General features: G+C 55.6%; 1 protein-coding gene across 2 annotated transcripts in view; it reads right to left on the reverse strand.

The window, feature by feature from the left end:
• Positions 1-612: 612 nt before the first annotated feature.
• Positions 613-14,102, reverse strand: part of SEMA4D (semaphorin 4D) — a 105,262-nt gene continuing 91,772 nt past the window's right edge. The window contains exons 8-16 of one of the 2 annotated variants that reach the window (XM_060015094.1): positions 13,794-13,907; positions 12,834-12,898; positions 11,620-11,795; positions 11,381-11,537; positions 10,160-10,382; positions 9,272-9,387; positions 3,943-4,115; positions 3,811-3,854; positions 613-2,941 (exon numbers count right to left, since the gene is read on the reverse strand). In XM_060015094.1, the coding sequence (XP_059871077.1) occupies positions 2,013-2,941; positions 3,811-3,854; positions 3,943-4,115; positions 9,272-9,387; positions 10,160-10,382; positions 11,381-11,537; positions 11,620-11,795; positions 12,834-12,898; positions 13,794-13,907 (1,997 nt within the window). In that variant the 3' untranslated portion in view covers positions 613-2,012. Of the gene's footprint in view, positions 2,942-3,810; positions 3,855-3,942; positions 4,116-9,271; positions 9,388-10,159; positions 10,383-11,380; positions 11,538-11,619; positions 11,796-12,833; positions 12,986-13,793; positions 13,908-14,102 lie in introns of both variants that reach the window. The other variant, XM_060015093.1, reaches the window with a different exon arrangement.

Genomic DNA, 14,102 nt, shown 5'->3' on the forward strand with positions numbered 1-14,102 from the left:
GCGCAGCAGCAGCTTTCAAGCTACAAGGCAACAGCTGAGTAGCTGCAACAGAAACCATGGCTGGAGAAGCCGAAGAGTTTGGCCCTTTGAGGAAAACACTGGTCGGGCCCTGCTGTCCACAGGAACAGCCTCGGGGTAACAGTTTAGCGTTGCTGGGGACCACCGGAGAGGTGCAGCCAGGAAGGCCGTGCTCGTGGAGGAGGCCCCCACTGCCCGCCCCCCACCTGGACAGGTGCCCCGCTCACCTGTGGCATGGCAGAAGAGGTGGAAGGTCCCCAGGGCATGCACGTGCTGGGCCTGGTCGCTGAGGAAGGGCGGCAGCAAGGTGACCTGCAGGCGGCTGTCAGGCCCCGGGCCCGAGGCCGGCCAGGGGCTTCGGGGAGAGGAAGATGAGTCAGGGACCAGACAGGACAGGGAAGAGGACCCCGGAGGAGGAAAGGGCAGAGGAGATGAGGCTGCGAGACAGAGGACAGAAAAGAGAGAGGGCTCTGAGGCAGAAGTCGTCAGGAACACACCGCATGCCAGAGAAGGGGAACAAAGTGCAAGAAAGACAGGGGCCCAGGCCGCGCGGGGAGGCGGCGGGAGAGCCACAGGGAACCACGCGCCCGCGTCAAGGATATAAGCTTCTGTTTATTCGGTTACTTTCCGAACGTATACAATTCAAAGTAGAAAAATAAAAACAAAGTAAATCTTATAAAACACAAATGTTTACACCAAAACGGTCGAATCCTATCATGCTGGAAGATGACACTGTCCATACAGGCCACACACACACTCAGAGTTTATTGCTCTTTGCCACGGAAAGAAAGGCTCCTCTATGTGGGTGTCTGGAAAGCAGGAAATGGAGCGTGACGTCGCTGATGGTTAGACTGTGCCGCCCACTTGCACCTTGAAAGAGGGCGACAGGCCTGGCAGGTCCGTGGCGGCGGCATCTGTGGGAGGGGTGCTGTGCTCACCAGCCTGGCTGTCCCCGGCCGCCCTGCTCTCTTCCAGTTATGGACAGCCTGGTTAGGCCAAGTGGAGAGTCTGGGCAGGCAGAGGGCATGAGATGGAAGCAAAAAGAAAAAGGAGATGTTCAGATGACCAAGATGTCCCGGTGAACGTTCTGTCTGGGCAGGAGGTTTTTGACCAGTGGCCGTGGGCACTGGATTGTAACTCACTCGTCCCCTCAATTCTGGGCCGGCCCAGCTCCACCCAGAGCACGCTGGGGGCCACATCCCTCCCTCCAAACCCTGCCCAGTGTTGTGAGACAGTCCTCCACAGCCTTCTCCTCAAAAGAGTTAAAACAAGAGTTAAAAAAAAGGTACAGAAAAAAAGTCTCTCTGAAAATGATGCTTCCCTTAAGGAACATTTAAAAAAAAAAAAAAAAGGACATGTGCTCAAGACATGGTTTTGTCTACATTTCTAAAAGCAGAAAAGAATGCATTTAGCAAAAGTAAGATTATCCCTGAGAATCTTAAGCAACATAAGCCATACCTTTACCCTAATATACAACAAAATTCAGAAGATGTACATCTTCCAAATATTAAAACATCTGCTTTAGTAATTTAAAAAATGAACGACCCAACACGCCAACAGAATTAAAGCAAAAATCCTAAAAAGTAATTACGTGGAAGAAATGGTTCGTGCCAACCTGGACAACAAGCGGTAAGTTACCAATCTGATAAACTAAAACGTCATTTCCAATCTGGAATTAAATTCTCTTTCAGTGGCTGCTACAAGGAGGGGATGCTCATGGCCCAACTCTTCCCGGGCCAGTGGCGGCCCAGCCATCTTCCCGCCGCAGAGTGGCCTCGGGCAAGCTTGCAGGCATGACTCCAAGGGCCCCACCGACCAGCAGGCCAGCTGCGACGCTTGCCGTTTTCCGAAAGGACAAAGAGAAACCAAGTCACAAGCGCGACCCAAGAGAAAAGACACAGAAGACTGAGGTTTGCTGACGATGGCTACCTACGCAGCACTGGACGGGGGACTGAACTGGCAACACAAAGACCTCCCGGGGAGCAGCAGGCGCCTCAGTCCCCGTCCGCGTCCGAGTCGGCAAACTTCAGCTCGCACTTGACGTCGAATGGCCGGTCCCTGACTGGGAGCTCGTCGATCTTCTGCGAGTCCTCCCGGTCAGTGGGCAGCCTGCTGGCCATGGTGTCCTGCTCTGTCTCATAGCCAGTGTCCAGGGCCGGCTTGGGCTGCCCCCCGTTCTGCTGGGAGAAGCTGCCCTGCTCCACCAGCGTCTCCTTCACACTCTGCTCGCAATCCGAGAAGTCCGACGTGGGCTGCTTCTTCCCGAGGAGCATGGCCGAGCGGAACTTTAAACACTGTCCGGGCAAGTAGCCCTTATAGCAGTTGTAGGTGAAGAGGCAGAGGAAGAGGACGAAGAAGAAGAGGAAGAGAAACATGAGGAGACGGTTGTCACTGGACTTGAGATACATTGTCTTCTCCGAGTGGACCTGGGGGACCGTGTTGATGACAATCTTTGGTTCACAGGACATGCTGGTAGGCCCCTCGGGGCTGGAGGGCAGGGCGATGGCACTGGGAGTGGTGACCTGCAAGGCTGGGGTCTGGGGAAAGGAGCCTTGGGTGGGCCCCGCTGACACTTTGGAGGTGATCCTACTACCTTCTGTCCGTGTGACCGGTGAGGTGGAGGCCACCGGAGTTCGAGGGACCACCTTGACCTCCAGAACGTGCTTGGCCACCACCTGCAGGACTGTCTTGTTCTTGACCCTCTCCTCAGACAGGCACTGGTACACCCCACTGTCTCCTTCTGACAGGTTGAAGATGAGCAAGTTCTTCCTGCCCACCAGGCTGTACTTGGGGCTTTCGGCCTTGAGCACGCCATTCTGGAACTTCCACACCACCCGGGCCAGGTTGGACTTTTGGGAGCATTTGAGTTCTGCTGTGCCACCATGCTTGAAAAAATGCTGCAGGTAACTTTCTTTAATTTTATCTGGAACATCAAAATAAACGTGCACAGCATCAACAACCCTGCTCGATACTTCTTTCAAAACTAGGTTAACACGCACAAGAGGACACAAGAGTTTCACCCTGTGGAGCAACATGGAATCTTCCAGAACAGCAAGGAGATAAAGACATGCGTGACGGAAAAGCAAAGATTAAGACCCCAATGGCAGCCCTTGGGGACAAAGAAATTGAAGCCAACTCTGAGCAGAAGAAATCCTGTTTCGCACCCTGATTTCCCAGGAGAAAACTCCCCAGGCCGGGGAGGCTGGGCAGCGGTCAGCTGTGCCTTCTGGTGGCAGCGCTGAATCAAACAATGGGCTTCTGCTAGCGGCTGCCGGGTGTGCTAGCCGTTCGGTGGGCCTTGGCGCCCTCCTCCTAAACTTGTCTTAACTGATGCCCGCTAGCGAGCGGGTTAGGGATGGGAGGGCAGGGGCCCAGGGCACGCCTGCCTTCAGCTGGGACATGCCTGACCTCCTGGCAGGGGTGGGATCCCCCGAGGGGAACGGGGACTAATCTCTCATGAGTTCCTCCCTCCTGTTCACGAGAGGTGTAGGTTTTGTTTAACGCGCCCCAAGCTAAGCAGAAGAGAGAGGATGCATCCCAAGAGCAGACGTCACAGTTTGGGATGGAGAGTGCCTTCCAGTAAACAAATACACTCTGCGTGGCTTCAACATCCTGTTCTGTGATAAAAGGGACAGAGAAACATCACGGGGTCTGCCACGAGATTACTTGACCTCTGTTCCAAGTAGAGAAAGAAAAACAAAATGTACGAAATGCCACACCAGCAAAGCATCATGAAATGGTTACGTGACCTGGCCGTCCCTGAAGAGAAGGCAGCGAGGACGAGCAACTTACCGGGGCAAGCGGACGCATCCCCACTCATTTCCTGAATCAAACCCCTGCAAGACAACCGGGCACAGGTTACACAGTGCATGCGCTTGACGCCATGGGGCTGGGCGGAGCGCCTGCATGCAGTGGGGCTGGTACCTGCTGGGGCCATCGGTCTGGTACAGGGCGATGCAGGCGGCCGCGGCCGGGCTCCAGGCGCAGTAGGGATCCCGGGCCAGCACGCAGTCCTCGCAGGTGCCATGTTTTCCGCAGAAGGCCACGGGGGCCTGCACCACGCCCGAGTTGGAACCGGCATAGACAAACCTTCTGCCCTGTGGGTGTGAAACAGATGAGAACGGTGGGCACTGGGTGGGGGCAGCCCTCAACGCGCCAGGTGCTTCTCTAGCTCATGCGGAGTGATGACAAAGCTTCGTCCCGAGCTTCTGGAGGAGGAAGCGGAACGAGGCCAGGTTAGATCCAAGACAAATCTGCACTGCAGCGTCGTGACAGACGGGTGGATTTTGGACGGAATCCACGGGCTAACTCAGAGTGTGCTGGGCCTTGGTCCAAATCCCTCCCCTCCCCCGTCCGAGCACCCACCTTCATCCTACCCACCAGCAGTGCATCTCTGCACCTCCTCTGCCTCCTCTGTGTGCAAGAAGACCCACTAGCCTGACACTCCCGACTGCCCTCCCAGCCTCACTAGACCAGAGGCCAAAGGGCACAGCCTCCAAAGCCCATCTCGTGCAACACGTGAGCACCAGCACACAGACGGCCCGTGTCAGTGTGTGAATCCAGCGGGGCCGCAGTGAACACAGGTGGAGAGTGCACAGAGCTCTAGTAAACAAGTGAGGAGGCATTCATTTCTCACGCATCTACGTTTACGAGAAATGAACGCGGCTGGGGAAATGGACAGCCACGCTCAGAAGCAGAGAGCAAAGCAGGCTCCTCCGTGTTTTGGAATGCTGGGCCTGGGACGTCTCCACCCTCAGGCTGATGCCGCCGGCGCCCGCAGCACTGGTAGGGAGCCGGGCGCACGGGCAGTTGGGGCAGGCTGATTTTCTCACGGGACTCAGCTAGAACGAGGGCTCCCCCAAGGAGTCCACCTGAAGCCCAGCAGCAGACCCAGGGTTGGCAATTCACATACGGCATTTTCTCTCTCCTTTGCTGATAAGCCTCTGTCTCACCCTGACACTCTAGAAAAGCCGTTGGTTAATGTCAAAAGATTCCCAAGTTTCCACAGAGCTTAGTATTTAAAACACAGCCTCTATCCTCTGAGGACATGTTCTGAAATTAATTTCAGAGTCCGGCTGGAGTGCAAAGGCCCTGGCATTACATCAGATCTCCCGGCCTGCGATGCCTTGAAGGCCCAGGGGTCACAGACCCACCGTGTGTGAGCACAGCCAAGAGAGGGCAGTCCCCTGTGCAACAGAGTCAAACTGTGATGGCAGGTGGCAGAGAGAGTCAAGCCCAGTGCCAGCCTGTCCATGTCGGCAGAGACCCGGGCAGATGAGGCCAGGTGAGCCCATATTCGTAAGAAGGAATCAGGACGACACCCTGTATCACAGTTGGGATCACACGGCTCAGAGGTGAGGAAAAATTTCCTGGGGAGACCGGCCAAGTGGGCAACTTCAGTGGGGTCCTATGGAGGGGCCCTGGAGAGGGCTCGGACACTCATGCACCCTCCTCACACCACAGCCTGCTCAGCCTCCAGCCCTCGCTCCCCAACAGGGCAGGGCCTCCCCAATTCCAACGAATGTGGACAGGAAGGGAACAGAAAAGTGGCTTGAGATCCCACAGCAGCAAGCGCTGCAGGCAAGGCCCATGGGTGGACATGCAAGTCAGTGGGCAAGAGGCAGCCGGGTGTCTGAGTAGCCTCAAGGTCACCCACAAGTAAGTGTCAGCTGCCGTGGGGGCTGAACACGGCCCCCAAACTCTTCAACTCCTCCTTCCAGGAGCTGGGGCTTAGCTCCCCGCCGCTCCCCACCCCCGACCAGGTGGACTGGATCCACTGACCACACGGTGTGGGGACAACGTGGAAGGAGAAACCGAGTAACTCTGAGAAGTCATTGAATCCGTGTCCCCGAGACAGTGGTCATCTCCCCAAATGCTCAACCCCAATTTCAACGCGAGAAAACATCAGATATGCCCAAACCGAGGGGCGTTCCACAAAACGCCGATCAGTTCTCTCCAGATGTGTGAAGGTCGCCAAGATAAGGGCAGACGGGAGCCGTCAGACAGACACCGAGGGAGGCCACGGGGGGCCCTGGAGTCAAAAAGCAGGTCGTGGGAACGCGCGGATCGGGCGTGTGGAGGTGAGTGCAGGTGCTGTGCCAGCGGGCCTCCTCGGTTAGGCAGGCGCGCTGGGGAAGGGCCACAGGACCCCTGTACTATTCACCCCAGCTCTTCCGTGAGAGAAAACAAGCTGGCCAGGTACCACCCGGCACCTGTGAGATCGGCTGAGTGCGCACGTGCCCAGGTGCCCTCCTGCTGGCTCCTTGCGGGTCCCCACCCTCTGGGTGACTGTGCCCTCAGCTGCAGCACCAGGCTCTCTCAGTCACATCTTGGTCTCTGTACACACAGGTGGGTGATTGTGGGTGGACATGGCCAGACCTGGAGGAGCTCCCACCTTTGCTGTACAGGGGGCATCTGACCATCAAAGAGCGTCCCCGGGAAAACCACACTCAGCCTGCTCCATGGGCCCAGAGCATGCCTGCCATGTACGCACAAGAGACTGGAGAACACGGCTGTTCATGCAGCAGGGGGAGAGGCAACCCAAGTGTCCACCAGTGGGTGAATAAACCAGACGTGGTGGATGCGTGGGATGGAATACTATTCAGCCCTGAAAAGGAAGGACAGACATGGATGAACCTTTAAGACATTATGCTGAGTGAAATAAGCTACTCACAAAAGGACAAATGTTGTAGGATTCCACTTATATCAACACGAGGTTCTTAGAGTAGTCAAACACACACAGACGGGAAGGGGAATGGTGGGTGCCAGGGGCTGGGGAATGGGAGGAAGCGGGGAGTCAGTGTTTAATGGGTTTGGGGTTTCAGTTTTGTAAGATGAAGTGCTGGAGATGGGTGAGGATGAGGGTTGCGCTATGTGAATGTACTTAATGGTGTTAAAGTGTACACTCAAAAATAATTAACGTGGTACAATTTATATGATGTACACTTACCACAATAAAAACAAAAAACAAATGCACTTGTCAGGGGAGAGCAGGTAGTGACCAGGGACCCCCCTCCCTGGTAGCACTTCCTGTGCTCCCCCAGCCCTGTGGCAGCTGCTCGTCAGTTTTCTGCATTGAGAGCCAGGCATGATCGACCCAGAAGAGGCTGCTGGTGGGGAATGGGGAGGGGGGAGCAGGTGTCTTTTTACCCTAAACAGCCGCTTCCTGCTGCCACGGCAGCACGGACAGCATTCTGAAGCCACCCTGAGCCCACTAGCCCAGGAGAAGGTGTGGGACCCCATGGGCACCTGAACCACATCCCAGCACAGTGGAGGCTCCTGTGGGAACAGGCAACTCACTCCCTGCATGGCTAGCCCCCGGCCATATGACCAATCCTGACCTCAGGCAGGTGAGCACAGGACTCACCTGTCAGACTTCCCACAGGTGGTACTGCCCCCTCCCTCCCTTCTCCCTCCCCCATCCCTCCCATGGGATCAGTACCCACATGCCCTGGAAGACTTGGGTTCAGGATGGCAGGGCCAGCTGGGTCTGTGAGTGATGTGTGGAGCAGAGCCGAGCCCTGTCTGCACTGGGGGCCTGGCCTTGGTTCTGATGAGTACTAGACCATCTGGAGGCTCTAAGCGTGCTTGCTCCAGCCGGGCTGAAGCACCTGAGCAACGTGGCAGCGGCCAGAAGGGCTCCTGGGTTTCCCTGTTTCAACAACGATGCAGGTGGGCCTGGGGGAAAGGGGGCCAAAAGCACCCACCCGAGAGGTACAGATGTCTGGTAGCCTAACCCCATTAGGCTACTTCGTCTTCCTTCCCTTTTAGAACTGGAGCAAGAAAACACACACTGCGGCGGCCAAGAGGGGAAGTGACCCTGCTACAGGAGTCTGAAAACCAGATCCAACTCCTCAAGCTCATGATGCCGGGGAGAGGACGAAAGACCGTGTGTGGAGTTTGCAAATACGCATCTGACCAAGAGGTCGCCTTCTTTTCTTTCTCGCCTGGCTATCGGGACCCCCTTCCTACTGTCCACAGCCCAGGGAGGAGTAAGCCTGGGCCCCACGATCCGGGTGGAGGCCCCTACCTGGAGCCAGGGCAGGGAGGATGCTCTGAGGGGCTGGAGGAACAACCTCTTTCCAACGTGAAGAGAGGATGGCCCAGGAGTGTCACGGGTCAAAAGGGAAAATCTCAGCAACAGGGCGACGCCATACGAAGCAAGGACAGCCTGGCTTGGTGCTTCCAAGCAAGGCTTTGCAAACAGGGTGCAGGTGGGAGAGGCCAAGCGATGGGTGGGCCTGCAGTGGAGGGGAATTCGATGTATGGCCAGGCTACCAATTTCTGATGCTGACCAGAGCCTGTCAGCCCAAGGGTCACAGCATGGGGAGTCACAGGGCAGGGCTGGGACAGTCCCAGGGTCTGCCGTCCCTCACCGTATAGATGAGGAAACCGAGGCAGGACTGGTCCACCCAGGCTCACAGTCACGCACCTGGAGCCAGGACATGGACGAGGTCACCTGGTGCCCGGCCTGAGCTCTGCTCTTCACTCCCCACCCCGGCTGTAAACCGGGTGGCACACTTCCCAAAGGCCACTTTGGATGTACAGCAGGGGACAGCCTGTGGACCACAGGGCAAATCCAGCCTGCTGGCTGTTTCTATACAGCCCATCAACTAATAGCGGGTCTCACATTTTCAAACGGTTGAAGAAAAATCAAAATAATAATATTTTGTGACATATGAAAATTCCACGAACTGCAAAGCTCAGTGCCTGTAAATGAGGATTTGGTAGAACATAACAGGGCTCACTTGCTTCCGGACTGCCCACGGCTGCTCTCAAACTGCAACAGCACGGGCATCAGAGCCTACAACATTCACTCTTGGCCCTTTACGGACAAAGCAGGCCGGCCCTGGTGAACGAGACAGCGCCTCATGAAACGGGGCTTTACAGACACGGCGCATCGTTACTCAGAGGACGCTTTTCTGTGCAGATGAGGAAGGTGCACGGAGGGCACCCCCGCCAACTGGGTCTTACCCTCACCAAGTTCCGGCACAAGAAGTGTTTTCACAGGCCAGTGAGCCCCCCGACAGCATCGTACATTGGTCCCAACAACTCGGTGAGGTTCTGCAACTTTTAGGACACAGTTTGCCTTCCCTCCACCCCATACCCCACAGCTCATGGAAGGACTTTCTATAAGAGCCTGAAGGTCGGCTCCTCTAGGCTAGATGGACGACGAGGCCTGCCTGGTGCAGCCCGACCCAGCCTGTGGGCACCGAGACGTGGGGCCATCCAGCCGGCCACCCAGTCACTTTACCTTCTTGGAGGACAGCAGCAGGGTCTGGACGGGCTCGAAGTCCTGGAAGAGCTGTGTCTCCTCGATGATGTGGACGTTGTTCTCAAGGCTGATGGCTTTGTGCAGGGCACCCCGGTCTGCAAGGTCAAAGCTGCAGGTTACTCCCCAGGAGGAGAGGACGGTGCTGGCACTGTCAGCCACGCAGCCAATGGTCACCCTTCTGCCTCCCACTCCTTCCCCCAGTAGGAGGCTTAGAAACAGATGTTTTTGCATTAGACACGGAAAAGGAAAAGCCATCAGCAAAATAAACAACTGGACTGACATGGGTTATCCCATTTTTATCTGAAAAATAAACAGCCCTTTGTTGACTTCAATACCCCTCATCAGAGTAGTTGACACTGTGTCCTCCAAACAAATGTGACATGGTTCTTGGGCTGCACTGGCCTCTGAGGGTGCCATCCTTGTGCCAGGAGCCCCAGGCAGGGGAGGCTGGTGGCTGCGCAGCACCCAGAGCTGACCACAGAGCCCGCCAGCTGCTGCTGTGCCTGGCTACCAAGACCATTCCAGAAGACTTGTGTCGGAGTCTACGGACCACCAGGAAAGGTGTGTCTCCCACGGCAGGTCAGGACAGGTGTCAGGCAGGGAAGTAGGACGTGCCCATGTGCCGGCTCTCAGCAGCCTCCCTTTGCACCGCCCAGACCTACCACACCTGAATTTCTAGATCTGGGCCAGGACTCGCATTTTTAACCAGCGCCCCAGGTGTTCTGATGGTCACAGAGATCTGAAGCCATCCAGGTGTGGTGACTTCTCAGAAACGCGTCCACGCCCTAACAAACCACTCAGGCACCTGGGGGAGATGCTGGCTCCGGGAGGCAGAAATTAGCTGGACTCACCCACGTTCTTACCCACCTGTGCTGACAAACATGACGTCATGGACCGTCCCATCCAGGGCCCAGGTCCTGTCCACCACAATCTGCGTGTAGTTCACGTCACTCTTGATCAGCCGGGGCCTGTTGTCTATCGGGGTCACGGAGTCATCCATCAGAGGGTGGTCTTTGACAAACTGCAGAGTCTTGTCTGGTAGGTTGAGGGAGCTGGAGAAGTTGGCCGCACGCGCCTCCCGGTTGATGCACTGAAGGGAGCAGACCACCCGTTACTGCGGGGTGCACGGGCACATGGCGCGCGCTCCGCACAAGAGGGGAGGCTTCCCCGAGGTGACGAACTTAGGACTACACAGTGGATTTCTTGAAAAAATGGAAACACTGAGGTGATCTTTCCCCAGGAATCTGAAGACACAGTTATAAAGCAGGGAGGAAATGCAACTGTCTTTTTGTCCACAAGACACAATTGTGTCTCATGATACATAGTCAATGAAGTAATTTTCATCCATTCATAAATGAAAAAAGCATATCACACTTCTGAAATTGAAAAATACACACTTATCATTCCACATCTCTCCCAGAAGAGAAGCCTCGAAAAATGGCTAAAAATAGTCCAATTCTAGATATAAATAGCATAAAGGTCAAGAGCACAAAGGATTCTTTTTTCTATCCTAGTTCTTGATGTTCATAAACCAAAATTCATGACCACAGGTGAACACCTTTTGCTTAAAGATACGCATGAAAGGAACTGACCTGTGTTAGCAGAGACGTACCCCAGAGAGGGGGACCATCCTGGGGGAGTGAGCTCCAAGCACCAGGCCACTCTCCCAGGTCACAACCCCACCACGGGCCATGTACACGGCCCAGCTCACCAGTCATGTAATAAACGGATGCAGCCGCATCGGCCTAGACACCCACACTGATTTCTACATAAAATTCACTACTTTTAGGAGAAAAAAAAATGTGACTCATATTAACAAATGGAGAGTATCACTCATCCCTTTGCTAAGAAATCGTGTGTTTCTCTGCAAGAAACAGAAAATGAAAAAGCTCTAATTTTATTACGCAATGTTAATCCCACAGTACAGCTGGTGCCAGCCAGAAGAGCTTTCTTGTTCGGGCAGTTTGTAGCCACAGCTGTTACACAACACACCGATGAGAAGAAGCCAGGAAAAGGAGAGTGTGCCCACGGCCCTTCCCAGTCCCGGGTGGACGCCCGTTCCCCGTGGAGAGAGCCCGGTCCACTTACCGCCCCGGGCCGTGGTGTGGGCACGGCCCCGTTGTAGCGCACCCACTTGGTGTGCGACTGCTCCACCGTGGCGCTCTGCATGTACTTCCCACGGGAGAAGACTGCCTCGGCTGTGGACAGGTTGTAGGCGCACACGGCCGAGAGCCCCACGTTGTTCCTGGGGAGGAGGGGGCGACGTGACTGCCCTGAATCGGGAAGCGCAGTGGAAACACCCCCAACCCACCCACCCGGGCACTCACAGCTGTGGGGTGAAGACCCCATAGAACATGGGCTCCTTCAGGCTGGGAGACCTGAGGACAAAGACGTCTCGCAGCACGTTGAAGACGAGGTTGCTGTCCGGCCGGGAGCAGATCAGCCTGGCCTTCAGGAAGGAGGTCCACTTCTTCTGTAAGGTCCTCAGGCCGCCCTGATCCCCCTGTAACCCCAAAGACACGTGTGGTAGGAGGAGGGCAGACTTCCCCCGTGAGCAGGTGATAAGTGACGTACTTGGGCCCAGAGCAGCTCTGCCTGAATGAAAGGAAGCCAAGGCTGAAAAGGAAAGCTGGCTGCAGACTACTAGTGACGCCAGCAACTCCCTTCATGCCAGCTCGGGTCATCGATTGAAGCACAAAACCAAACCAACAAAACCCTCTCGACGGACCAGTCTCCCAACTGTAGCTAGAACAACTGTTCGACTCTGCCCACACTCTGTGTCATGCAGCAGACCCCCGCCATCCTTGCACATGTTCACTGCTTTGGCCCTTTGGCTCATGTGCATCTCCAGACTCATGACCCGTCCATGAGTGACTGGCAGAGCCAGGGGCTGGCGGACGCACAGGCTCCCCAATCTGTCTCAAGCCAATGTGTGTACGTGTGGTCTCCCCCAAAAGGGGCTCCTTGTGGGAGATCAAATCTTCACTTCCTTCCAGCCCCCAAGTTATCTGCTGAGGTGCTCTGGTCCTGCCAGGTCCTCCAAAACACTTTTCAGTGAACTGCCCACCAAGCAGCAATCGTGAAACACCCCTGACGTGACTTGGTCTGGAGAGAAATACCAAAACTCTTACAATTGGATGCAGAACATGAAATCGATGTATCCTCACTTATTCTGGACCCAGTGAAAATGCACCCCTCCTCATCTTTACGATGGAATGGAAAAACCCCAATTCCAACAGAATTTGGTTAACACAGTATAGAAAAACTAACTTTTTATAAACTGGGGGAGGTTTGAGGGAGGTGTGTTAAGATCAGAGCCCTGAGGACAGTCATCGTCACACACGGGGCAGGCGCCCCTGTGGTCTCCAGGGAGGCCCGCAGGGAGGACAGAGGCCCGAGCCCTCGGCCCGTCCACACTGACATCTGTAGCGTGGAAGAATAAAGTGGTCAGGAAATGGACATCTCGGAGGAAGTGTGGAGCCTGGGTGACACACTCTCACTGAGGGCTGGGACCAAAGAGAAGAGGGGGTGCTGGGCTCACCTTGCAGACCCTCGCTACCCGTGGGATCATCAGCTTGAAGACGAACTCGTACTCCACAGACACCTCTGTGAAGAAGAAGTAGACCTTGTCGTCCCCGTCATCCCCGCCCTCCGGACTCTCTCCTATCACGTCAGCAAACACGAAGCTGGGCTCTGCAGGGAACAGACGCTCTGGTTATGCCTGTGCGCACCGAGGGCCCGGGCACCCCCTATCGAGGATGTGGGAGGGTGTCCACACCACACCCCAATCAAACGCCAGGGCCCGGGAATGGTGACGGTGCCCATCTTGCCCTCCTTGGCCTAAGGAGATGCCCGAGATGGGGGTTTTGAAGCACAGCCTCCCGGTCCAGCCCAACAACTGAGGGCTGGGCCTCACAACTGGCAGGCAGCCTGGGGGCCCCAGGGAGCTTGATCCCACCATAGCCTGGAGACCCACTGGAAGATATGCATTTGCCAGTTTAAACAGCACGTGCCTAAAAGAGACAAACTGCTGACCACCAGATCCAGGTGCCCCAAGGTTCTGGCTGGCTGGCCGATGCCCACGAGAAAAGTCCCCTGTGAGCATCTCTGTGACCCATCTGGACTGTGAATCCAACATGGACACATGATGTCCAGACATAATGGTATAATATCACATGCTGATGTAACGAGCCTGAGCTCGCCATTCTGAGCCTCCCAGATCCGTTTTCCAGAAGGCGTAAAGGCAGGCTTGAAATAGCGCTCTCTTAGCAGAGAAGAAAGCAAAGAAGCCCGTGGATGCTGGCTGTGGAGCCCCCGGCAGTTCCAGAAGTGCCCCTACTGCACTGGGGCTGACGTGAGCCCCGGGACGGAGGAGGGTGAGCCGCAGATGCCCTCCTGTGAGGCTGCGAGCCGGCAAAAGGAGAACTGGGGTGAGGGCTCTGCCGGCGAGGAAGCCGCCCCGAGCAGAAACACACCTTCCGTGATGCCACCTGCTTCTTACCGTTCAGCCAAGGAATTGCATACTCCGTTCTCAGAGGACTGTGGGAAGAATTTCGGGAGATGATGGGTTCGCTTCCCAAAAAGTTATACGATGTCCCAGAATAAAGCTCTCCATCTTTGGGCGGAAAGAGGAAAAGGGAATCAACACTAGTGTCGGGGACAGACGCTCAGCACTGCATTCTCCTCCCAAGCTAACACAAGTCCTCCCAGGAAGCGGAAAGACTATCGCCCTGCTTCTGGGCGCATGTTTCTGCTTCCTGAGTCTTCTGTTTTGTTTCTTTGACATGGGTAATTTTAGGCTCCATGTTAA

Source organism: Delphinus delphis, chromosome 6, assembly GCF_949987515.2.
Source record: "Delphinus delphis chromosome 6, mDelDel1.2, whole genome shotgun sequence".
NCBI lineage: Eukaryota > Metazoa > Chordata > Mammalia > Artiodactyla > Delphinidae > Delphinus > Delphinus delphis.